Source organism: Rhamphochromis sp. 'chilingali' (genome assembly GCF_963969265.1).
Source record: "Rhamphochromis sp. 'chilingali' genome assembly, chromosome: 10".
In the NCBI taxonomy this organism is placed as follows: domain Eukaryota; kingdom Metazoa; phylum Chordata; class Actinopteri; order Cichliformes; family Cichlidae; genus Rhamphochromis; species Rhamphochromis sp. 'chilingali'.
Genome location: NC_137937.1, coordinates 5261394 through 5287594, shown reverse-complemented (window position 1 = coordinate 5287594; position 26201 = coordinate 5261394). Strand labels below are relative to the sequence as shown.

Genomic DNA, 26201 nt, shown 5'->3' with positions numbered 1-26201 from the left:
ATCTCGAATCTGGATTATAGATGGCAGACGGTTGGTGTCGTAAGCCCCGCCCTCTGTTCAAATATGGTCATTCACAGTGGCCATAGATGGCTTCTTTCACTCCTCTTTCAAACCATCTGTCTTCTCTGTCCAAAATGTGAATATTGGCATCCTTGAAAGAGTGACCTTTGACCTTTAGATGCAGATGTACAGCCGAGTCTTGGCTGGGTCTCAAAAACACTGGGATGTCGTGATTGGAGAAGACTCGCCTGAGTTTCTCTGAGGGGCTGATTGACCCTCTGGGCGTATTAGTGCCAGGACTAAGGTTTGGTTTGTTCTCTGACATGCACTGGCAAGTATGGGATCTTTGGGACTCCCCCCATGACTGCTGCAAGTACACAGTCTTCATCTTAAAGTGCCCATAATGACATTGAGTTTAAAGCTTTTCCATTCTGCAATCTGATCCCACTGATAATATATGCATTTGTGGTCGGAGGCATGTGTAAGAATGATTTTACTGCAGGCCACAAATAAAGTTATCTTAATTCACTTGGGGGAAAAAAATCTTTTATTAGCTGAGCGAGCAGTTGGTCGATTTTTAAAGGCTGAAGCTTGTTTTTTTATGTCTCAAGGTAAAACGCTCTTAGTCCTGGTTTGGCTATGATCTGAACTCTTGTACTCGCACACTTTGGATGCTCTGGCTCACTGAAAACACAAATACATCCTCAGCTGTGTGAGGTGCTTTCCACCCTCCTGCATCATGAGAGTACTCTGACAGTAAAGCATAAGAGCACAGATAAAGGGAAACATATGAAGACTGTAAATGTAAGGTCTAATTAATTAGATACAGTGTTTCCTCAAAGGAAAGCTAACAACTGTTTCTCTGTCCTTTCAATATTTTATTCAGGCTGGAAGAAACCAGGAAGAACCAAGATTCCATTCAGGTTTCCCCCCCTCACCACTCTTAAGCCACTTTCACATATGTTGGAAAAACCAAATTGGAACATTATTATTGGAACAGTCGTCCTTGCTCGTATGCAGCACACATGTGCTATTCTCACACAGCTGCAAATCGGCACAACAGGACATCACACGGACTTGGTGCTAAGGAGTCGGCTGATCATAAACCTTTTAATGCTTTAGAATTGATTAAGTATGATCTATAAGTTAACTGCATAAACCCTTTCACATCTTTTCCGTTCTCCCACCTCCTTCTCCTCTCCTGACCTTTTTCCAATCTAAGGGTAAAAGCTGTGGTTTCAATTAACTGCTGGGAAAATGTTTCAACATCTCAGGGGCTGCCACACTCACAGGCTCTTTAATGGAAAGGGTCTTTTCACAATTCTTAATCACTTTTGTTACAGCTCCCCTCCCCAGTAACTTTGGACTTCTCTAATGACGGGATAAATAACTCCGACCTTCAGTCATGCTGACATTTATATAACATTATTTTATAAGCCATACTTTACACAGCAGCTATTTCTAATCCCTGAACTACATTATTTCTCTTCCAGTGCTCACAGTACATAAAGTTGTAGTCAAATGACACCAATGCTGGAACTACAGCCTTGGACTTTTGCAGTGGGCAAACTTCCTACAGGTATTACACAACTTTTCACTTTTGTTTTCAAGAAACTAAATCATTCAATCTTATAAAAGTTCACAAACGATTTTTTGTTAAATTATTGTTTTAATGTCAGACAGTTATAGTTTTTATCCTTTCAGCCCTGGTGGTGTTTAACAGCCTTTAGATGCTACTGAAAAACTACAGGCCCTTATAGTATCTGTGCACACAGATCAGAGGGCTATTTTTCAGAGATTCAAATTATCATTGGACTGTGATATCGGCTTATTGATCCATAATCTGAAAAATAACCTGTTCCCACACAGGCTAGGTCTACACCGTACGTTATCATGGTAATATACCCTGGTAAGAAGTGAACCGTCTTCATAATAATCCTAAAGTTACATAGTTAAGCTCAAATCCTGCTTCGTAGCTCAGGTCTCTGTTATATTGGCCATCTGCTTTCACAGAACAATTTTGGAAAAACCTGATGTACTCTGACTGCCCAGCAACAACTTAGCAGACACACAAAGTACAGCATTTAACTGCTATTAGTCAGTGTCGGGCATGTTGTGTTACTTATTCACATCTGAAGCTTTTAGTATCTTTAAAAAGTTGTCTCAAAACATGCATCAGACAGCCCTCTAATCACAACCGCTGTCAAAATAAAATGCCCACAGAGCCCTTGCTCTCTTGTCTCCTCTTTTCTTCTTTTTCCAGCATACACACACACACGCACACACGCACACATAAACAAGATTAATCATTGCCCACTGCCAGGTCCAGCATGCTCCCTGCATTGACCTCTCCCTGCCTGACATCAGATCAGGACTGGGATACACATGTAATCTCCCATATCTCCCTCAGCCTTGGGAGCTGCTCTCGCTCCCTCATTGCAAACGCCCCCCAGGTGACCAGCGGATGTGATGGTGATGGTGGTGGAGGAGGTGGGTAGTGGAGTATGTGCCCCAATCACACAAATACACATTTTCACAGAAAAAACAAACAAGGCACCCAGAGGACTTTTACAGTCTTTCAGTAGCAAGCGCGTCCATCCCTGATGTTTCCCAGTGAAGAAAAAGTGATAAATGTGCTTTAAAAGACATTGTGGGTTTTGCTCTGGTGATTAAGCTTATTATCCATGCATCTCACTGTTGTTATTCTGCTGTGTGTTGAGCTAATAAATGTCAAATATGATTTGTCTGTCTGCGAGCAAGAAAATGCCGGGGCCGCTCTCTACAACACGAACCCATACACTCATCTCAGCTGTGCATGACATTTAGGCCTATAACGATAATTGCTTTCTCTGGAGTCTAAACTCTGACGGGAGTTGTTTCCACACTGTGTAATGCAATCGCAGCACCAGCCTAGCTGCTATAGATCCTCAGCTGCAGTGTGGCAGCTTGGCTTTTACCCATGAAAACCCAGCCAGTGGAAAATATTAATTATTATCCTTGTAGCTCATCTACTTTCCTTTACTTTAGGGGCAATTTAAAAAAAGGCAAAATCTGCTTAACTTGGAAAAGCACAGCAATTAATTGTGATCTAGTTTAACGAGGGCCCACTTTGACGTGTTAATGTGGCTAATTAACAGTCAATCAGGAAGTGATATGGACTTTGAGTGCCTGCCACTAGACATTAGCCACATTTCTATCCAAAGTACCCAAAGCTTCTACTTACAAAAACTTTTTAATGTAACTAAAAGGTGCTTTGAGAACAATGGTTGTCTGCATTTTCACTGTTCAAGCATCGGAGTACATTAGATAAAGTAATCTGCCGATGTTGTGACAGGTAAATCTGAGCAGCGAGACGGCACTCTGGAGGATACAACCACTTTGGCAGAGGAAACTTGCCAAAGATACACACAACTGTGGTGAATTTTTGCAAGCTTTTTACCAGAATTGTCTGTGAGGTGGCAGAGATAGACAGGGTGAAATGTCAGCCAATCAGCACAGCAAGCCACACACCCAAAGTTGCTGAACTCTGAGAAAGTACAGCTGCAGAGCGGTGACTTTCAAGGGAATAAATCAATTTCCACAAACTTAGATGCTGGTCCCTCCAAAGGTTCCTGCAGTAAGTTAAGTGGTTGGTAATGAAGGTGCTGATGTGTTAATACCACACAGGGGTGTTTAACAAGGGCATGCGAATTCCACAGACACCACGGACACTTTACTGCAGAGTAATGTACTGTACTGACATACACATGAGCAAATATACATCTTTCTCCTAACTCGATGAGGTTTGTACTGCAGGCTAATTTGCTTTTATGACAGTCAACTGCCTGTTACTGCCAAATACCAACAGCAGAGAGGCTATGCCTGCACGCACGCACGCACGCACGCACGCACGCACGCACGCACGCACGCACGCACACACACACACACACTCTACTGCATGAACCACATGTCAAATCTGGGAATGATGCCCCCTGCAATGTTACCTAACATCATGTCTGTTTGTACAATGCATTAGACAACAGAGAAGAGAGAATAAGAGTCTTTTAATATTTGACTATGATCAATAAATAATAATCAGTTTGTGGATTCACAGACTGAAATTAAGGCCTCAAACAACCATGTTTTCCCAGTAACCACACTGACTCAAGTTCTCAAGCAACAGCTAAAGACATCTCATACTCAAGCTTTGTGTGTTGCTGACAAACATTTTCTACAATACTCCAGGGTGGAAGCAATGTGGCTTCTAGTTATTATGTGATAATAAATCCTTTGGGTAAGGGTAAGGTCGACTTTCCTAATCTTTTGAACGTAGTCAACCTAAATTAGGAAGTTATGACATGCCAGCTTGTTACTTTTCCACTGTGTAAATACTTGGCAACTGTATTAGCAGAAGGTTTTCTGTAAACAATGTGGCTTATCATGAATGATTAACATGATTAACGTTGCAGGGAGATGGTCAGCACCTCAGCAGTTGCTAATTAAGTCATTATATCGTGATGGCACAAACAATAAAAGCTTTTAAAAAAAAACTTGAAAACTGAAACGTTCAAGAGGACCTAAGTGTTTTTGTTTTTTTAAAACCAGAAAAAACTCTGGGAAGTTACTGGTCAGAGCCAAGATTTTTTTTTAAATCAAATTACCTGGCAGAGCTGCTACACCTGTGTTTACTGTTTAAATTTGTGAGCTTTAGACTTCACTCACACAAGACTTGACACTGGTTGGTGACTTCCTGAACCCCAGTTTCACACAAGAGACTGACAGCAACCTTCAGAAACCACTTGCCAAACCAGTCCTGGAATGCAACCAGCAGTTGCCAGGGGATCACAGTGTGGTCTGTAGGCTTGTTGACTGATGCTTTAGCAATCAGTTTCAGAGCAACTGCCACCACCTACAACTGGATAGGGAATACACATGTTTCCTTCATGACCTGTGGTTGCCAGATGATCAGTAAAGCGCCATTTCTATGAGGTACTCATCAACATTGGTTCCTAGGTGGAAGTACCTGGTACCAGGTACTTTTTTAGCATCCTACGTTTGCTCAGTTGAGCTGAAAATATGACGTCAGACTGTATTCCACTGATTGACCAAGGTATGATGCCACTGGATGAGTCATGAGCGACACCTTCACAAGAATCAAACCCACCATTTTTGCAACCCGGCAACACACAAATGACATCGTGAGACTTGAGCCACGTTGCTATAACAACAGCACCCATACTGAACATACATGATGTAAAAGAAGATGCTGTCCATCCACTCCTAAGGTGCACTGTCAGAAACAACTTTGAGCACAGAGCAATTCAACATATTTAACAAAAGATGATTTTCAGCCTCCGTATACAGTCAGAGGCTGTTTATTGCCTGTTGTGCCTCAGTGCATTGTCACAGCATTTAACAAAAAGAAGGGCTTACAGAATTGATGCTCTCACAAGCTGCAAACAATCAACCGTCCCACTGGAGGCACAAAACCATCAAACAAAGCTAGCTCAACAGCCAGCTAGCCGAGAGCCTCTTTCTCACTCAAAGGCCTCCCACACTCTTGTTGACCACCACAGAAACGACTTGCCCCCACCCCACCCAACCCAACCACTCACTCACTAGATGAGATGTTCTGTATAGATTTAGCGTTAAAATGTTTTGCTCACAAAGGCCTACCTTTTGATGGCTCTGTGCGCTTAGGCAGATCCAATGTGTCGTAGCTTTTGTCATTCTCACCGTTTTTTCTGCCTGGAGGAGAGGAAGGAAACGAGGACGTCAGTGTCAGACAACTGGATATTGAAAAGAGACCCCAGGGTTATGCTGAGGATGATGTCAAAATCTTTGGACCGTAGGGGCAGAAAATGCATCTCAAACAACAAATAACGCACAAGTGTTTAAATGTACACACAGTACACAGATGTAGCAACATGATATGTACAAACACTAAACTGCTTCCCTTCAGGAAATAATTTACATCAGTTGTCTAAATCCAGGTTCAAGGATAGAGGATTTTTTTTTGAACAAATAAAGTTAGTGTTAGTTGTCTCCTCCAAATAGTTATATATGATTTATTTAAAGAAAAGTTTATAAAAAATATTTTAAATGTAAGTCAATGGAAAATTTTATTTCTATATTTCAAGCTTGGCCTTTTATAAAGTGTTTCACATTTCAAGTCAAGTCATCATTCTGTTAAAGTGACTTTATGCTGTTGTTCAGGTAAAGATGGTTTTTATTTCATTGGCTAAACAAGAAAAAGTGACATCATGGCTTCATCCAAGCGTGAAAGGTCACATGACTTTTACTACACATGGAAAAAGCTTGGCCAGCTTTGACTCCAGTGAAATGTAAATGCAGTTGTCACGGGGTCTGTGTGTGGCTTCGCATGCTCCTTGCACACAGGCTAAGAGAGAGATGTCTGCAGGATTGTAAACAGTGAAAATGCTCGATTTGTATGAAAAAACGACATGAAGCCAGGCGTCAGATTCACAGAAATCCATGTCTGAATGAGGCTTTAGTGTTGCAAAACAAGATGCTGGTAAGATGGGAAGCTAGTAGCCATGGTGTCAGAATTTTCCCTCGCTGCCACCACAGCAAACAAAGAACCAGCACTGCTGTCTGAAAGCATCAAAAAAAAAAGTCTGCAAGACCCAAAAAGCCCAAACATTCAAATCCGTAAAGAATCATTTACCTCTATATTTTTTGCACACTTAAATGTTCCAGATAATAGAAAACTGTAGCGCACGATCCAGGCAGCTTTAATAAAGTATTTTTTAGCTTTAATTATTGACATCCTCAGAAGTTTCAAATCACAAACGATCAAACAAATGCATAAAAAAACTGAGTGTGCAGCAGAGCTTGACATTTATGCTTAAGTGTACTAGAAAGGGGTGAAGAGCTCCAGTTGGATACCGTTAGCGGTGTTCTTCAAAGCTGTCAGGATTCATTTTATCTGGAGTCTAAAAGAATTCACACCAAAGTTCAATTTGGGGATAGATGTGCAAATTTCCATTTCAGCATCTCTGGTTCGCTGGATTAGTCAAGCTCCAATTAAGAACACTACAAAGACAGATTTGTTGTTGACTTACCGGTTTTAGCACTCGTTTTACCTTTCACCTTTCTTAGAGGACTGACAAAAAAATCCAACCAACTAATTCTAACAAACTGAGGAGTTTGGGACAGGTGGAAGTCTATAATGCTCAGAGCTACGGTCGGTAGGTATGGTAAGGGAATGTGTGTGGAATGAATGAAACCCCCGATTTTCTTAAGTCCTTGGAACTTTCTCAGGTTTCTGGAGGACACCCAAAACTACTTCTAACTATATTCTACAGCCAGGGGGAAAGAACGAGGAGGTGGAGGAGGAGGAGGAGGAGGAAGAGGTGGGGGAAGACAGGGAGAGGATGGAGACGAGGAGAGAGCTAAAATGAGAAAGGTTGAAGAGGGGGGCACTCACCTTGATTAAACCATTCCTCTATAGTTAGCCAAGGAAGCAGCAGCAATGCCAAAAAACAAAGCAGGGAGAAGAGAGAAGAGCCATGGTGAAATAGGAGTGTGCTGTGTGTGTGTGTGTCTGTGTCACGAGGCTGTGTAATACATGAGAACAGTTTTTATCAGAAAAAGGAGTCATCTGTTACTGAATAGGAAAGGTGAAAGAGAAAAGAAAACTGACAAATAAGCTAAATAAAGAGAGAAAGACTAAAGAAAGGAAACGGTGCTTTGTATAGATAGCAAGCCATTAGCAGTTCATAGATGGTCTCTGGGACCCATGGGGATAGATTTTAAGGTGTGTGGAGGGCAGTAAAAGACAGAGAAAAGTGTCAGATATAAAGAAAAATGAGAAAGGGGTTTTTAGATAGGTTAGCAAGCAAGAAAGAGAGAAAAGAATTTTAAAAAAAAAGGAAAAGGGAAAGATTTTAAAAAACATTAAGTATCAGCTTTAAGAGGGCAGGTGAAATACACATAAAACAGCAGAGACTGCAGCAGCATTTGCGGTGCTAAATTAAAATCACTGCGTGGGAGGGGGAGAAAAGTACTCAAAGAGATTGAAGTAAGAGCCAACAATCAGGCTGTCTATTAGCCAAAACAAAGCACGAGTGCGTGCTGATTATCATGTCATATTTTAAAACAAATGCAACACTAAACGGAAGAAGAGGCCAAACTTAGCCTACTGCTGTACAGTCTGAAGGCTGTAATCATTCACTTTGCACGTGTGTTTACACGTCGGAAAGCATCCGAGCGGTTAACTGGCTTCTTTATTAATCTCTGTACACGTTAAGCATTGTGTTGTCCTGAACCCTAAACTAATGTGGTTCTCCAAAGAGCCATTAGAAGTCAGGGGTCACTGGCTGGTAGTCACATCTCATTGGCTGACTGATTAATGGCGGCCATTACTGTTGTACAGCTGGGCGATAACGGCATCATTTAGATAACAGTCACAGGAGAACACTGATTAAGACCTCTGAAGCAACACATGCATTAAGAGCTGTTGTGTTGCTGTGAGTAACTCCTTTATTTGCACACATTTGTATTGAGAGTTAGATCATCCATGCATCTGTATCTTCTACGAACTGGATAGCTGTGATTGTTTGGTTACAGTGTTTTCATCTCCTCTGTTCATCCTCCCTCTCACCTTTGGCCTTCTTGCCTCCGAAGCAGCCAGCATCATCTTTCTTCTTCCTTTGTGGTCCCGCTGAACCTGGGGCTTGTAGCGCCGACGGGTCCTGGTACTTTTCGGCCCCCGGCACCTCTTTGTGTACGTGATAGGACAGATTCCTCATAATACAAACACAATTCTCCACAGACTGTGAAACAAAGACGGGAAAATTACCAGCTACATTCATCACAGGAATACTGAACAGCATAAATTCATAAGAACACTACAGCAACAAGCTGCTATTAGAATGAGCTCATTCTGAATCCATGATAGTGGATGACCCGGATGTTGTCTCACCTTGTTGTCCATGTCCTTCTTCCCTACAGCTGACTGAAGAGCGTGCAGCAAAGCGTCCACCAATCCCTCACATTCCCTCAGTCTGCGCCGAGCCTCTGCCCCGTCTGAGCTCACATTTCTACAGAAACAAAGTAACACACATCAAGCTTAGGAGGCGTGCATAGACGAAGATTTGTCTGAGGAAGCGAATGAAAATTTGACCAATAGGGTTTTTTTTTTTAAATTGGAATAATCACAAGTCAATAGTTTGTGCTAAAAATAATTATAAAATTATCCATTTCAAAATATGACACTACAGTCTCCAGAATCCCATCTCATTGACTCTGGCTGGCATCCAGTGTGAAATACCAATAAAGCAGTAAGGATACTAAATCACAGTACAACTATCCACTGAGAGCCTGCTCTAATTATAAACAGTACTCCTATAACTACTATTTATACCTTCACAAAAATTAGGAAAGGGAAGAGGGAAAGCACCGAAGGCAGTGAAAGTGTTTTTAATAGTCCTAAAGAAGTGAATATAACAAGCATACAGAGAGGATGACAATTACAGCCAGATGTCTCACTGTTCAATAAAAGTGCCATGTAAACCCATATCAGTCTTCCCCAGCCGTGTGATTTTTAGAGTTTCCATGTGACCCACGGCCTCCATCCTTTGTCTGCCTCAGATGTACAATGCAATAAAGCTAGACAGCTTTAGGAATAATCTTTTAAAAAAATTATTAACATAAATTTCTTTTTTTTGGTACGGGGGGAGGAGGGGGGGGCGGGCGTCACCCAGCGCCTTGAGCACAGCTCCTACAAGCACGGCAGCAGAGCTGGTGCAGTCTTCGTGTGCCTGTCTGACTGTGAAAGGGAAAGGATTTAAAGAGGGTTAAGGGATAGCAGGGACTCCCCGCTCCTCACCGGGGACTTCATTTATGAGGGCTTCCAACTCACATAATCCCATTAGCTGACCCCCAGTTAGGCCTTTGGAAGAGTGGCAGCATTGCCGAGGTAAGCAGAACTGCGCCTCTTTTTTGTGCCGTGGGGACTGAAACATGTATGAGGTCTACCGCTGCTACAGTGCTGAATGGTTCATTTTAGACTGCAAACACTGTGGAGCCATTTGGGGTTTCTGCTTTTTTCTCTCTTGTATTTTGTTAATCATTTACCTGCGTTCAACGAATTTAGTGAACTCAGGTCTCCGTGTAGTCTAGTGCTCCCCTTAGCTGGCAGTTATGGTCTTTGTCTGTCTACCAGACTCCTTCTTGTCTTGTTTGTCTTGTTTTATTTGTTTCTTCCATCAGTCTCTGCAATGTGCTGCAACAAGCACATTTTAAATAAAGATTGGCTTTAGTTTGCAGGTGTCCTGCGTTTGGGTCTTTCTTTGAACTAAGCATAAAAAAACTGCATCAGGAGATGCTTCTCTGCTCAAAAATGATTAATTTACAAGTGAAAACACCCATGCACTTTAATCCCAGGCATGTTTTTGATGTGTGTATTTAGGTAAAGCTACCATTTGTCTACTGAATCACCCTGCAGTGTACAAACCGTTAACTAATCCCTGGTTGGAGACAGTGCAGAAAGGATCGACAATCTCTACTTAACCCCATTCGTCTCCAGGTATTAAAAAAAAAGAGGTGTCATTTCCCCTGTACACAAATCTAGTGGCGCGCTCACCTTGGATTTATTTGACAGAAGTGAATTTGGGGGCAGACAGACACAAGGATTTATTGTCAGCTGTTTCATTTCCAGCAGTCTTTGAGGGAACAGTTGTCCTGTTGGAGGTATATAGATGGTACATCTGTCAGTAGAGACAGTGAAGAAAGCTGCTGTTGTCTCTTTATGGACAGGTCATGTGGCGCTGTGCTATTTATGGTCTATATGTACTAGTGATTATCGAGCTGTCCTGCCTTTTACAAACTGTTACTGCTTTACAAAAACTTTCTTTTTATGTGGGAACCACAGAAATATGTTAGGCCAGGTTTGACTGCCTGCCGTTGGCATTACTCATAACTTTGCTTGCTGTGACATTTACTCACTCATATCTGTATATCTGGAAAACTGACATGCATTGCTTTAACAACTAGCACCTGTATCCATGAATACGCCCGGTGTGGATCTGTGACGCTGCCTCTCCATCCGGCACGGTCACATCACACCCGGATTTAGCCTGGTCTGTTATTGATTATTTCCTCCAACTTCCTGTCCTTCTTATTCGTTTTATTCTATTTGATGTGGCTTCTGTGAAAAATTGACCTTCAGCATCATAGATGCTTGACGCATGAGGATGCTTTGGATATGTACAACAGCATCAGATGGAGTCGGAAGATAATGCAGCTGCAGTAAAATTCAGGCAACAGACATCATTCTACCAATCCTAATAGCAATGTGGCAGCAAACATATAATTTTATTGGGTTTTTACCCAAGCCAACAGCTGGTTAGTTGGTCATTTTATGACCTGAGTGCAGACTGATGGTCTGCAACTACTGGATGAATTCAAATGCATGACTTGAGATCTAGTAAACCAGGCTTTGTTTGTCTGCCACTAATCCCTTCTTCTAACGTTACCTCCCTCATCCGTTCCCATTCTCAATCCTTTTGTACCTTTGTTCTGTAATAGAGGAACTAGAGGGAACAGCTGTCACATCGTGGGTGTTTTTGTTACTGTTAGAGAAAACTGAACCCACTTCCAAAGAAACCCCAGCATGTTACAACATTCTCTTGGAATGTTGCAGTCCTGGAATGGACAGGACACCAGCAGTGGTGAGAACCTCCTAAGAATCTAAATGATTTCTATCCAGTGTAATATAACCGTTACTTGTATACACAGCTCAAATAAATTCAAGCAACACTTTAAAAACACATGAGATCTCTATGGAAAAAGATCATGCCGAAAATATCTAGACTGGGTCATGTGTTAGGAACAAAAACCCCTGTTTGATGGAAATGAAAATTACCAACCTACAGAGGGCTGAATTCAAAGACACCTTTTTTTTAATTATGTGGCAGACCAATCTATTTTGTTGAAATTTCATCGCAGCAACTCAAAATGGTCTCAGTAGTTTCTATGTCCTGACTATGTCAGACATGTTCCTAGTCATATCATCTAGTCAGGTTGTTTTGTAGTTCTGGTAGTGCTCATCCTGTTCCTCCTCGCACAAAGGAGCAGATCCCTGTCCTGCTGATGGGTTGAGGACCTTCTACGGCCCTGTCCAGCTCTGCTGCCTGTCTCCTGGCATACACTCGATGGTCCTGAAAAAGTGCCAGAAGACACAACAAACCTTCTGGCAATGGCATGCATTGTTGCGCCATCCTGCGGAAGTTGGACTACCTGTGCAACCTCTGCATGGTCCAGGTATCACCTCATGTTGCCAGTAGTGACACTGACACTAGCCACTTCAAAACTAGAGAACAAACAGTCAGGACAGATGAAGAGTGGAAAATATCAGTGAACTCCACCTGTAAAACCATTCCTGTTTTGGGGGTTGTTTCATTGTTGCCTGTCTAGCGGACCTGTTGTTAATTTCATTAACACCAAAGCAGCTGAAAGTGATTAACAGCCCCCCTCTGCTATTTAACCGACCACATCAATATCCCACAGGTTTCACTGACTTGATGCTGTACTCTGATTAAAAAGTGTTGCTTTATTTTTTTGAGCAGTGTATTTAAATGTCAACACGCTCACAATTATAGGCACTCACTATGCCAAATCTGAGTTGATTGTCGTGTTTGGACGGTGATACTGTAGAACGCAGTAAAAAATACCAGAGTAAAATAATACAACAATGGAATAACATTATATAATTTGGAAAAACAAGACCATTTTCTTTTCTTTTTGATGATCAAGTGCAGTAACTGAAAACATGTAGTTCTTCAAAAACTATTATTATTCAAAAATCTATTATTAAGCAGAAAGACATGTTTTTAGGACACTGTTGCTTCTGAGCGTGCAGTGGTTCTGCAAAAATAAAAAGGACACCACAATGGGTCAGTGCCCTTATGAGAACGCTTCATTCTTAAAAGTTTTTAGCTCATCGTACGGCCTTGCGTACTCCAATTATCTGACAATTTCAGAATTCCGAAAATGTATTTTTTTCTGGACCTCGGCGTGTCATATTTTACCGTTAGAAACTGAGAGAACGAGCGGGTGTGCTTTCAGAGGTCTGTCTGTCTTTCAGTCTGCACAGACCCCATCAGCTCGTCAGTGTGTATATTGTGTGTCTGCTTTATCAGATGAATTGTGGGTGTGAAGGTTGCTTAAGAGTCATGTGGTCATCGGAGGACAATAGAGCAGGAAAAGAGTGGAGCAGCACTGATGGAGATGGATGAAGACTTGGCTGACCTTTGCTATCGCCCTGCAAGGTCAGCAGAAGCATTTGGGACCATATGTGTATCCTCAGCTCTGGTATCTGTCAGGTTTATCAGTGCTGATCGTATTTCTGATTCAGTGTATGGATTGAGCTTCGTATCTAATCCTTGTTGAGATTCTTTTCGTAATGCCTGAGCCTGTAAGCAAAATGTGTAGCAAGATTTAAGGTGCCAAAAACACACCCCATCAATCAATCTCGTCATTTTTTCTAAATTATTTAGGATGGGAGGGTTGACTGTAATGCAGTGACTGGCTTATTTGTCGCACTGCTTCAGCTGACATTCAGCAAAGCAGGACTTTCCAGAATGCTGATTTCTTTTCTGTTGCCATAGAAAAATCACATGAGCAGAGTCCAAGTTGCAGAAAAATATGGCTACTTTTGCTTTTGCTTTTAAAAACAACATTCATGTATCAGCAACAATAAAATGTTCTTAAGTAACAAAATCAGACCCTTTGAGGCAGTCACCACATGCTGCCAGAAAAGCTGCGATACACTTTTGCATTGATTGACTGGAAGATCAGATATATTTCCTCCATTTTTGTCTTGGTGACAGCGATTTAGAGTGCTATCTAACTTGCAGTTCCAAAATCTATTGTGTTGGGTTAAGAATCCTGCAAAGGCCAATGCTTTTGATTCATATCATTCAAAAAGCAGCTGTGGGTAGAAATGTTTTATCACAGGATCAAGGTGATCACTAAGTTCAGATAAGCGGATCAAAGGCTTTTATTTCTTATAGTTGGTGAATATTGTATAACCTTGTGTAAACGTGGTGTTGTACCAGAGCATTTCAAATGTAGAACGTCATAATGCATAAATTTTCTTCCAAATTTTTAGAATGGATCAGTCCATAAAGAAGCAATTCCCTCCATGTCTTGCAAGTTACTCACTATTGTAACCAAGTTATTCTTAGTTGGGCATTCACTTTTCAAACATTTACATGTAGAAGTATTTAAGTAGAATATACATGTATAAGTAGATTGCTCACAGTGTTACACAGTTGAACCAAAAAGTCCACCTCTCTTCCCAATATAGTCGGTAGTGCCCTTATTTTCTCCCACCAGCTGGGCAAGATGACTGTGCAACTCCAAAATATATGATAGTGGTCTGCCAGCTGTTCTCCACGCTTCTGCCAACACAAACCAGTCGTTTCACCTGTGTGTGCATACTTTAACATGGGGGTTATAAAATATCTTTATAGGTTCTGCCAGCAGAATCCTCTCCAAGCACCTGAGCTGGTGGAGGTCAACAGCATCAGACACAGTCTGCCAATCATCCTCTGAAATGGAAAACTCAGACTCTTTCTCATACTTGCATTTCGATTTATTACTTGCATGTTTTTTCCACTGACTTGATATTTGAATATAATCTTGAAACAAGTCTCTTATTTTTGTTAATAAATTATTAAATTGGCGTCCTTTGTATTTCTGAATTTTATCTTGTCATTAGAGGAAATGTTAATGTGGAAGTGTGAATATTATCCCATCTATAGGTTTCCTAGATTTTCGGTAAGCTATGTAATCATCCACGTGATGAGACTGAACCGTAGGAAGTTATACCATTTCTACTATTTAAACCTCTAATCGATTATTCCTGGTGTGAAATAATTTCATTTTAGTATTAAACCTGAGTGGATAGGCCATACCCTGCCTATCTCTGAATTCCTCATTAACCCTCTGCAGCTTGCCTTCACTTCTGTCGGTGTGTTATTTTAGCCAAACCTAGTGGAGAGCCACTTCTGGAAAGCTTCTGAAACACGCTGAAGTGGAATCTCAAGCATCCACCATCAGCTCCAGGAGACTCTTCCAAGCTGCAATTCCACAATGCAGCCACGCTCGCCAGGATTCAGATAACAATCATTCGTTGTATATACTCAATCATTTGTCTGTTTTGAACAAGCAGCCATTTATAAACAGCATGCATACAAGCATACTGGGGGGTCCAGTACTGGCTCAAAATTGCATTAATTAAAAGCTAGAATCACAAAACACTTGCATTCCCGTTCTTTTACTGGAAATATTTCCAATTCAAAACTAGGTCTTGTTTTCCAGCCTTAGTCTTATTGTGTAACCCCCTCCACTCTCAACACCACTTACAACAACACACACATACACACAGCCTCTGTTTCCTTTTCACCAAGCCCACAGCGTAAACGCTGTAAATAAGCAGGCTCCTATCGACACCGGAGGCAGGCTGCTATAATAAAACTATTCCAGTTTTTATTGAGGTGTAAGCTCTGTTGGCGTGAGTAAACAGATTCTCCCTGGCATCAGCACTTCTCCCCGGTGCACAAACCCTGCGTCTAAGCAACTGTGGGCTTAGTAACAGTTGCCATGGAGACACATTCTTGTCAGCTTGGCCTGCATCGAGGGTCAAAGGAGCGAGAGCGGCGGCGAGATATTGTGATATGTGACAGAAATGATGATATCAAGGTTGATACAGTGCTGTGTAATAAACATTAGATAGAAACAACACAAAGAGGGAATATCAGAAATAATGAAAGAAGAGCAGTAGGTCCACTGTGGCCTCCATGAAATATTCTATGACTTGTCTTTGACTTTCCTCAACTTCATCAGAGCTTTCATTTATTCCCTCCAGGTTCATTAATGCTGTTCTTCAACTCAGCAGAAAATGTTCTAAAATTACAAGCAAGTTTCAACACTTTCTGTCTGGGAAAACTAGAAGGAAGCCAACTAACATGTGAAATACATTCTGGTGTTTTGGGTCTGCGCTGGACTTGGATGTTATATCGTTCTGGATGTCGACCAGCAAGCCGCAGCATCTACTGCGGGAGGAATTCTGGACTACAGTCTAGACAGGCTTGGCTGGCCCAGGAAGAAACGGCACAGCCAGGCACGAGGCGCGATTACCCACACACACATTCACTGTTTTTCACACTTTACTACAGTCTGTCACTCTGAGCCGAAGCCAAAATGAGTGGCCAAGGTAAAAGAGGAGAAAAAAAGAGAGGGGAAACTACTTGGAAGTTAATAACAGGAACACAATGCTGCACTCATGCCGTCCTCCTCAGCTGACGACAGGATTTAAGAAAGATGAAGAGAAGTTTTGAAGGATTCTTTTTTTCCCTGATGCTCAAAATACCTTTAATTTACCTGTTAGAGACAGAGCGGCACATTAGGTACTTTGCCTATTTGTTGCATGTGGTAAACTGCACAAATGTCAGGCTAACAAATCAATACAGATCCAGATTTTTTTTTCAAATTATGCCTGTTGGGCCTGAAAAGGCAAGAAAAAAAAAATCACACCAGCAATAAGTTTGAAATGACACATCAAGCCGAAGCTTCTTAGCAGTCTAAGGATACACCTGCAAGTGATTAACAACAAGAAATTAGCACTCACTGTATAAAACCACGAGCCAACACCTTTAAAGCTCATGTGGAGATAAATTAAATTGTAAAAGAATCTATTTTGAGTTGCCTTGCTTTATGACATAGTGTGAAGGGTAAAATATACATTCAACTTTAAGTTTTCATAACCTTCAGCATGATTAGCGCAGCAGGCCTGGTAAACGATAAACTACAGTAGACTGAAAGATTGCACTAACTGCTACTGCATTGGTAGGAGTGGTAGAAGAAGCACAGCACAGCAATGACAGCAGGCCAAGCATGTCTGATAGTGAGAGCACCATGTCAGCCTCCAATGACAATTTAGTAACTACAGGGGGAGCCACTACAAAAGCACTAGAAGAGTAGATGGAGATAATTATTGTGGCGGAAAAGGTTTTAAGCAAGTGGTTAAAAGCTTGAAGCCTGATAGAAAGAGATTAGAAGATATTTTTCAGCTTTATTCTGTATCATTACTGTACATTAAGAGTTACAAGGTTAACTAAAGTGTTTAGCGGTTCTGTTATACTTTTACTTAACGTTTCCAGGGAAAACACTCCCTAGGCTAGTTTTGTCCTTATATTTGACGTAGAATAGCAAATGTTTCTTTTTTATTCTCTGGGATTAATTCATGAATGATTTCATCAATAAAACGTATCTAATCAGCACTAATAATTACCACTAAGGCACACAACATACACACCTATTTAATTATTTAGCATTTATCTCATAGAGCAGTACTGGGAAAATTACCGCTCTACCTTTGTGCCATCATGTAACAAAATCAGCAGAAATATATGTCAGTGAGAGAAACCTGTGTTTTTTAGCTATTTTGAAATAAGTGACAATGCTTCTGTGGGCGCTCAGGAGTCAGCAGCACCCACAGAGATACTGCGAGGGAAAGAGGAAGAACAGTAATGTGGTCAATTAAAATTCAAGAATCCTTAACTGCAGTACTTGGTATTGTTACTTTGTTTTGTTGTTTTTTACTAATTGACCTCTACCTCAGTACTTGTATGTACCTCAGTATCGTAAAGTGATATATTGTAGTTAACCAAGGCCACTGCAAAATTACTTCGCTGCTAACAATAACAGAGCTGTATGAGCCTGTTATTCAAAGCCCCTCGAATTTGCCATTTGTCAACTCTGTTAGGTCAAAATGAAGTGACCCATTGTTTTAAGGCATCCAGTGAGCTTGCAACTTTTGCAACGAAGACCATCAAGGCCTTAAGAGTATCTGCATGTGGGAAGTTCAGAACTGAAACTTAACTTTATAAACGAATGGGCACATAAAGAGGTATGAAGAAAGCTGCGTGAAACAAAATACTTGATCTAAGAACTGTTTCCAGAGACGGCAATAACTCCAGGTTATGGATAAAAGCTTAACATTCATTCAGAAGTAATATTTTTATTGTAACTTAATGCTAACTTCTGAATGGTGTATTTTTCCAACCATTATAAAGGAGCACTCCACAAGAAACATTCAACTGTCAGCAGCAACACTTTGCACTGTGGGCTAAATTTACCTTTACTCAGCCTTCATCACTTTAAGATTAACTTCATTTGTTTGATTATTTAAACGTAACCTGTTAAGTTTAGTCTTAGCTTCAAACTCATTAGCTGGGGTGGTCAGTCACCTGGCTAATATTAAAATAATAAGGGACAAGCAGAGAAAACGAGGACAACAGAGCACTATTTCCCAAAATACAAGAAGTGTGAACGCACTGTGTGAACAAATGTAACGTTAGAAGTTTGCACTGTGTCAAAAATAGCCTAATGTTTTCCTAAAGCCACAGACCAAAGTCACCAAGCAGCTCTACTGCAGACACCAACACACTTTCCATGTATAAGACACAGGCAGGCATGCACAGGAGCCACAGCAACTGCTCTATCGTAAATTCTTCTAGGAGGTTATGTGACCCCGTCACAGGTCATCAAGCAGTTTTATATGCATCACACCTGTCCACCTCTCCAACTGGTATCTTTGCAAACTGGTATCCTTGCAGACTGGTATCTTGTCTTTCAAGACACTCTGGGAGTATAAGCTGCACTTTTTCTTTGTTTGCAGATTTGTTTTTTTCCCTTACAAACTAGGTGAGCAGTCAAAGTAAAGGATTGGCTAATTACTTCTACAGGTAATCAATACGACTGTAAAATATCATCAAGTGATTTCACTTTCCCTAAGCCCCACAGTAAAATCTTCACATTGCTTGTCCTGTCCAATCATGAGTCTTACAGCCAATACAGATTACTTCCACATGTGGCGAAAGAAGGCATCGCGTCCATGTATTTGGAAAACTTCAAAAAGCAGATATGGCAGGTCCTACATGGCAAATAGCTGGTGACTCACAGTTTATCAAAAATATTTGTCAATTATTTTTCAGCTGAAAAACCAAAGGATTGAACTGACACATTGTTCCAGGTCAGAAACCGTGAAAGAGACACTTCTGATATGTTTGGAACAATTTTGGATCATTTTTTTATCCTGTGCACACATTTAGCCTCCATTTGCTTCTTGTTGAATGTTGAGACATTTATAAATATTAACGCTTGAGTCAAATGACTAATAACATTTATTTTGATGGAAATGCAGTCGTTTGATTAATCCGATTTCTGAACTTTTCCTCTCCGAAATCTATTAGTCACCACAGAAGCTATGTTTAACAGGTGGATGAAACTGTTATTGAACTATCTTCATAATTTAGTTGGAGCCAGTAATCCAGTCCAGGGCGGATCCTACCTGAGACAGCCGGAGGTGTTCTTGAACACGGTGGTCCACTCTGCATCACGCGGCTTTGAGTCCTCATTGGGCTCATGCTCCCAACCCGAGTGGGGGATTATCACCTCGTTGGTCAGGGTTTGCAGGCCGTGGTTGATGATCACCATCTTCAGGGGTTCATAGGATGACAGATTCCACAAGGTTCCTGCAGGGGAGCACAGATGGGAGGAAAATGCAGAGACGAATTAAGAGGATAGCAATAAGTTGGTTAAAAAAGAGGATTATGAGAGGAGAAAGAGAGGATATACGAAGGAGGCGTATATACATGCACATATATCTGCAAAGAGAGAGAACATTTTAAAAAGAGATGGTGTGAGGGTGGTGTAGCTGACAATTTAAACACAAGAGAATGAAAGAAGGTGAAGCTTGACAGGAATGATGTAGCAAAACAGGCAAAAAAAAAAAAAGAACAGAACAGAGAAACTGTGCACACAAACTGAAAGTGATGCGATTTAATAACAGCCGTATAACAGAAAAACAAAGGAGCCTACTGTCCAGGCTTTAAGACTGCAATCAGAAACACATTTAGTTTGGCAAAAAATATGTTTTAGAAAAATAATAGAAGACTGGGTGTTCATTATCCAGGCATGATACCAACGGACCATATTGCACTGTATAAACCCCCCCACTGTAATACTTTTATTATTCTTCCATGAGAACATAGCTGACTGCTACTTTGCTGTAATAAATACAAAGTTTACAGCAGCCGTATCGCTGTGATATTTCTATAATATCCTCATATGTCAACAGCAATATTAGGTTCACAGCGTTCTTACAGTACATCATGTTATTTCTCAGCTGTTGCACGTAATGTGCCGCTCGGATCTCATGTCCTGCAGATATTGTGTGTGTATTGGATCAGGATAAATGATCTGCTTCGGCTTTTCTATCCAACAGCACACACATGCACACCCCGTTTCAATCATCCCTGTCCTCCATTATCTTTCCCAAGAAATCCAAGCAGGAGAAAGAGCATTTTCTAGGTGGCTGCAAATCTCACTAACAGCCAGCCAATTTTATACTTCAGCAAAAGAAAAAAAAAGTAAACTAAATTGAGCTGGGTATGTGCATCCCAGGGCTTCACAAAACAGAGGCAGGCACACAAAGAAAAGAGGAGGGGAATTTTTGGGAGCACAGCCAGACAGCCAAACCCACAGAAAAATAAAATGCCGTGTTAAAGCATCAAGCATCAGATGGGTTTTTCACTCAGACACATGGAAGCTGTGAAGCGATGCAGCCAGTTTGAGGAGAGGAAAACACTTTAAAAGCAAAAAAACAAAACAAAAACCCCCCAAAACCTCGCTCAAGCCCATGTTGGACACGTTCCTGAGTTGTTGTTTTCATCAATCCAGCCCTCAGGTCTCTGTTTCTGCTTCTCATCACTTATCACACCCTTTATTTTCCTCTTTCACAATTTGGTCCTAAAACCCTGTGCCTATGCAGCAGCAACTTAATCCATGCATGCTGGAAAAGCTCTTAGCAACTTGCATTTGCATTGTACTTGTGAACGTGCAAGTACAATGCTTATTCACTTCCGGGTTATGTATATGAGCCTTTTTAGTATGTTTTCTAAAGGAATGTATGGAGGTTTATCATCATCATCAGCTGTAGCTTCACAGCTATAGGTAACAACGCTGTTTACGGTGTCTAAGTCCCACCTTAGTTTGGCATTTTGTTTTTAAAGCCAAGTGACATCCAGAGCATCTAGCATGCCTCCATGAATGCAGAAACTGCAGCCGGATAAGTGCCGACTGTGTTGACGGATGAGCCAAATTTGCCAGCTGAACCACAGAAAGAAACGTTCTTTTTTTTCTCGAGAAAAAAAAAGTAGCAGACACCTGTCCTTTTTTATTTCATACAATATCACCGGCTTCCTTGCGAGCGTCCCCACCCCACCCTCTCACTCCAATCTGGTCCACAGGACTAACAGCTGGGGGCTAAGATTAAGATTAAGCAAATATTTACACACTCGCACATGCCAAAGTGCTCAGAGACTCGCAGCTTTTGCACATATAAACGCATTCATATAGTTCTGTATTCACATGCACCCAGAGCGTGTGACTCGCTCTCGTCCCATAAACAGGCCATTAGCAGAGCAGTGAAGCAGTCATACTTCCTGGCACACTTATTTAAAATGGTTTCTGTACATTTTCCAGACGGTCAATATTTCCCCTGTTAAATCATGCTCTCCACTCTCAGCGGACAGATCTGAGCTAAAAATACTTCCAGTCCCTCTGATGTGGTTCTGCCTTGTTTGACCGTTTCCTTTGAAATGTTAAAAAAAACATAATGTAACTAAAACACTTAAGCGGCGCTCTTACAAAACAGTAAATCTTAATTTAGTTCATGACCTTCTTCCGCTCTGCTTTGCCATCACGCACTACCAAGTTAAGGAATCCCTGTGCGTGTGCGCGGGTGTGTCTGCAGCTGGACTGCTGGTGAGGAAGCGCGGTGTCAAGTTTAAAGTCAGTTGAATTTTTGGCGTCTCGCAGTTTCTAAATAAACCTCCACTGAATGTAGCATACATTTTTGCTGATGCTAACATGTCTGTGACATCGGCCACTGAAGTGGAAACACCGGAGCTCCACTCGCTGTTTTTTCAGTTGGTGACTAGACTAGACTTCCTGTGCGTCAGAGACCACCAGGGTGGGATGCTATTAGATGTGGAAGCTGGGGTGTGGCTCCACACAAGGGATATTGTGATTATTTCTTTCCTGGGAGGGAGGGTGCGTATCGTACGATCAGCCGTGACTCTACCTAAAACACTCCACCTGACTCACAGCTTGTTGGGAGCAGGTCACGTCCTGAGAGTAAACACAACCTTACAGGCTAAATTCAGGGAAAAATATCCCGTTGAGCATTAAATCACCAACGCTCAGGTAATTACATTGTAGAAAGAAAAGCATGTTTAATTTTGAGCTTCAGGTGTTTACTGTAAATTTCATACCTCTACAAATTCAATATTGATTTTTTTTTTTTTTTTTTTTTTAGACAGGCACTTTCATGGAACGTTTAACTTGGTGCAAAACAAGCTGAGATTTTATTTTAGCATATGGATGTTCTTCCATCAGCAAAACTGAAGCTGTGATCGGAAGAAAATAAGTAAATAGTGCAGTGCTCGCAGCCGCAGGTGTGTTAGCATCAGCAGAGACAGATGTCACAGTCGGTGGAAAATCATTTATCATTTTATCTGAATTTTGGCCTCGTTATGAAGTCACAGTATCCCGTGGCACTATGTGAGTGTGAAACAGATACTGGCGCAGACGACGCTCACAGAATTTAGCACTACCCAACAGGGTAGCATTTCCATCTCATCTGCTTTTTATTTTTCCCCACAGGGTCAATTGTGTCACTTTTCCCAAACAAACACATTCGAGCATCTGAGAGGAAATCTCCGCATCCAGGCATGAATCCAATTAAAAGACAAACGTGCCTCAGAAAGGCACTCCAGAGGGTCATCAACATGGCCCAAAAAATCATTGGACATCCTCTTCCCTCCCTGAAGGACCTGTACAGCACTCGCTGTCTCAAGAGGGCACGCAGCATCCTACGGGACTGCACACACCCAGGACACCGGGTGTTTAAGCTGCTGCCGTCTGGCAGGAGGTTCAGGCTGCTGAGGTCCCGAACAAATAGACTCAAGGACAGCTTTTACAACAGGGCAACAGCCCTGATCAATGTAAATAGCTGACCTGACTGGATACCTCCCTGGACTTTTTAGGGGGAGGTAACAATGTTTAAAACGATAACAATAATATTTATATTTATAACAAGGTGCAATAATAATTAATGTGCAATAATAACAGTGTGCAATACACATACACTTATTCTTCTTTTTTATACTAAGTTAATATACTGTGTTGTGTTGTTTGTTACGTTGTGATGTGTCATATCGTGTCGTGTTGTGTTATATGTAGTGCCGACGTAGGACAGTTTTTCCAATTTCATTGTACTACTGTACTATGTATGACTGTGCAATGACAATAAAGAGTTATCTTATCTTATCTTGTGGTGTCTGTACTTTGGTATGATGACAGCTAGCTAACATTCATGCCTGCCAGCCTGACAGCTTGATTACTGCCACTGTTGTGTCATTAGCATCAGCTTTACTTGTGACAAGCAAAATGCAACATGCAATCAACTCACAATGAGTGATGGGATCTTAAGAAAGGCAAAGAAAACTTCTCACTGTGCTGTCGGTGTCCTAACAGAAATAAGTGGTGCTAATTTATGACTTTTGCAACGTGCCACAGAGGAGGAAGAAACAGACGGCACTTTAATAATATTCAGACAAAGTCTTGTTCATTCATTTCTATGATTCCAGCATCCAAGCCCGATGTGTATTCCCTGCTATAAGATAAATGGTGCATAATGCCCCTTATTTCAATGGTGCATACTTGTTTCTAGATTGCAGTCCATTTTTCAACTTGGCTGGAAGTGCATACGGCATACATGCATCCCTGATCTGTCGTACCCAGGATGTTGAAAGACTGCTCTGTGCTTTAAAGTTACCAGATTCTTGTTCACCATACAAACTTTCTTTCGCTCCTTTGGTAGTTCACCGTCACCTTCAGTGCTCCAACTGAAACACTGCTCAGGCCGGTGGAATCAGTCAGCTCTGCACAGATCACATATGCCAGAGGGGAGGGAAAAGGCATGTCTTTGCCGTGGCTGTGATCCATCAAGTACAACAGGCATACAGCCCACTGACAGAATGTTATTTAAGATGACAGAGTGATGTGGAAGCGACCGTCTCCATCCAGCATCCCGCCAGTGTTTCAGGCCAACAACTGTATCAGCTTTAGTCCATTTGCTGTCCTATGTCAGCTTGTCAGAGGTGGGCATGTTAGGGATGTACCGCTGTCTTGCAAGCCGGAGGCAGACACCATGCAATTGTCATGCCAAAAAGATCGGGTTCCCTCATAAACACTCATGTGTGTGTGCTGGTTATTTGATGCCATTCACACCTAAATTTAACAGGCAACATGAACAATATACGCTGTAACCAGACTTCTCTTCACAGCTAGAAATGAAGAACGCTGCACTTAGTTTGGATAGAAACGTCAGCTGTCAAAAATGCACTGCTGAGCTAAGAGTTTCGGTTAATTATTGTATTGGCGCACGATACGGAGCCACTTTAGAGCTGCAGTCAATTTGCATTGATCTAAGCCAAACTGTCCAGGTGATCCAAACCCCGAAAAGTGCACAAGTTTGAGTTTTTTTGTCTAACTTCTGCCTGAACTTTCCACGAACACAAATATAAACTGATTTTCATCTGTCTCTGGAGGTTAAGCAAACTCTTATAAAAGTCTTATAATAGGACACAAACAAAGAAAAGTATGAGGCATTGAGGTCACTACAGTTTATATAAACAAATCTAAAAAGTAAAATATGGGTTAAAAAAAATAAACAATAATCAAAGCAAATGTTGTAGTTGTTGTTAATTTGATCAAATTTTCCATCTCTCACATGTGAAAGTATGTATGCTTATTAATAGGGTGATATTTACCAATCCACCATCCACTTCATTGGGTATAAATGGTCAGCTGCTCGTTAACACAAATATCTAATCAGCCAATCCGCTGCACCATTCCCTGATCAATAAATTATCATATTAAAGTAATAAAAACACAAAAAACTTCCAAAGGAAATTTTAAAAAAGTGAGAAGAGCAAATCTAGGCTGCAACATAACTGAAAACAAACAGAGTTGAATGAATGCAAGTACCTACTTTAATTAATACTCTGAATAAAGCTCAGTAATAAAAATATGAGAACACTGCAAGCTTTACTGACACGACAGATCACATTAGATTTAATACACACCTCCTATGACCAGGGTTAGTTGCCTGTTCTGTTTGTTTTTTAATCTTGTAGTGTCTTATTCCTCACATTAACAAAGCGCCTTAAGAAAATCAGTGTTGTGATTTATTGGTGCGTGTGTGCTTTTTAAAAATGCAAAGAAATCCCTCACTTTGATGATCAGGCCTTAACTTTTCTTTCTGGTTTATTATTAATGTTGTTTATCTGCCGAGAAATAGTTCTGGAGCAGTCTAGTTGAGTTGGTCCAGAAAATAAGTTTCTAAAACATTGCGTGTAATAAAATGAATATGCTAAATAACCTGTAAAACCTACTGGAATATATTCCTGTAAACAGAACTTATTCAGCTATTAAAAAACCCTCCAAAGGCAACTGTGCTTCAGTTTGCATAAACAGGAAATGGCATAAGACAGAAAAACCTTGTTATCTGATATATATATATGCAGCAACAATCTTTTACTGTGATTGAGTTTTCTCATAAGCCTCTGATGACTTTGTTTTAAATGCAATCTAGCCAAAAGGAAAGCTTAACATGCACATTATAACCTGCCTCTTCCATCATATACTGTTGCTAACAGGCAGTTTGGATTCATCGTTTTTTCCTGATATAACCAACAGACTGAACTACATATTAACCAACTGCCGGCTCTTATACTCCCTTTTTTTGCATCTCTCTGTGATACCTGGATATGACGGCTGGAGGAACTAAGAGTAGGACCGGGTAAGGGACTGGAGCTGTGGCTGGGCTAATTAAATTTTCCAGGCACCACTGGCAGGCATGTTGCTCTTCAAGCACAGCTATTAACTTAGTTCTGCCCATTACCGTTCTCCTCCTCTACTTCTCCTCCTCACCTCTCATGCCATCCATCACACTCTGAGAGGTAAAGAGGGACGGAGGCACGGTTCAGAAGAAGGGAGAAAGAGATTGGGCGTGCTAGAGGCAGGAGAAGAGAAAGAGAAGAGGGAGACCTCAAAAAGTG

General features: G+C 41.2%; 1 protein-coding gene across 12 annotated transcripts in view; it reads right to left on the bottom strand.

Annotated features, from left to right (window-relative positions):
* Positions 1-26201, bottom strand: part of arvcfb (ARVCF delta catenin family member b) — a 267199-nt gene that overhangs the window by 38327 nt on the left and 202671 nt on the right. For 8 of the 12 annotated variants that reach the window (XM_080894650.1, XM_080894651.1, XM_080894642.1 and 5 more), the window contains 5 exons: positions 19364-19547; positions 8927-9044; positions 8606-8777; positions 7430-7447; positions 5656-5727 (listed from right to left, as the gene is read on the bottom strand). In XM_080894650.1, coding sequence (XP_080750776.1) covers positions 5656-5727; positions 7430-7447; positions 8606-8777; positions 8927-9044; positions 19364-19547 — 564 coding nt within the window. The remainder of the gene's footprint in view (positions 1-5655; positions 5728-7429; positions 7448-8605; positions 8778-8926; positions 9045-19363; positions 19548-26201) is intronic. The other 4 variants (XM_080894646.1, XM_080894653.1, XM_080894648.1 and 1 more) reach the window with 1 other exon arrangement.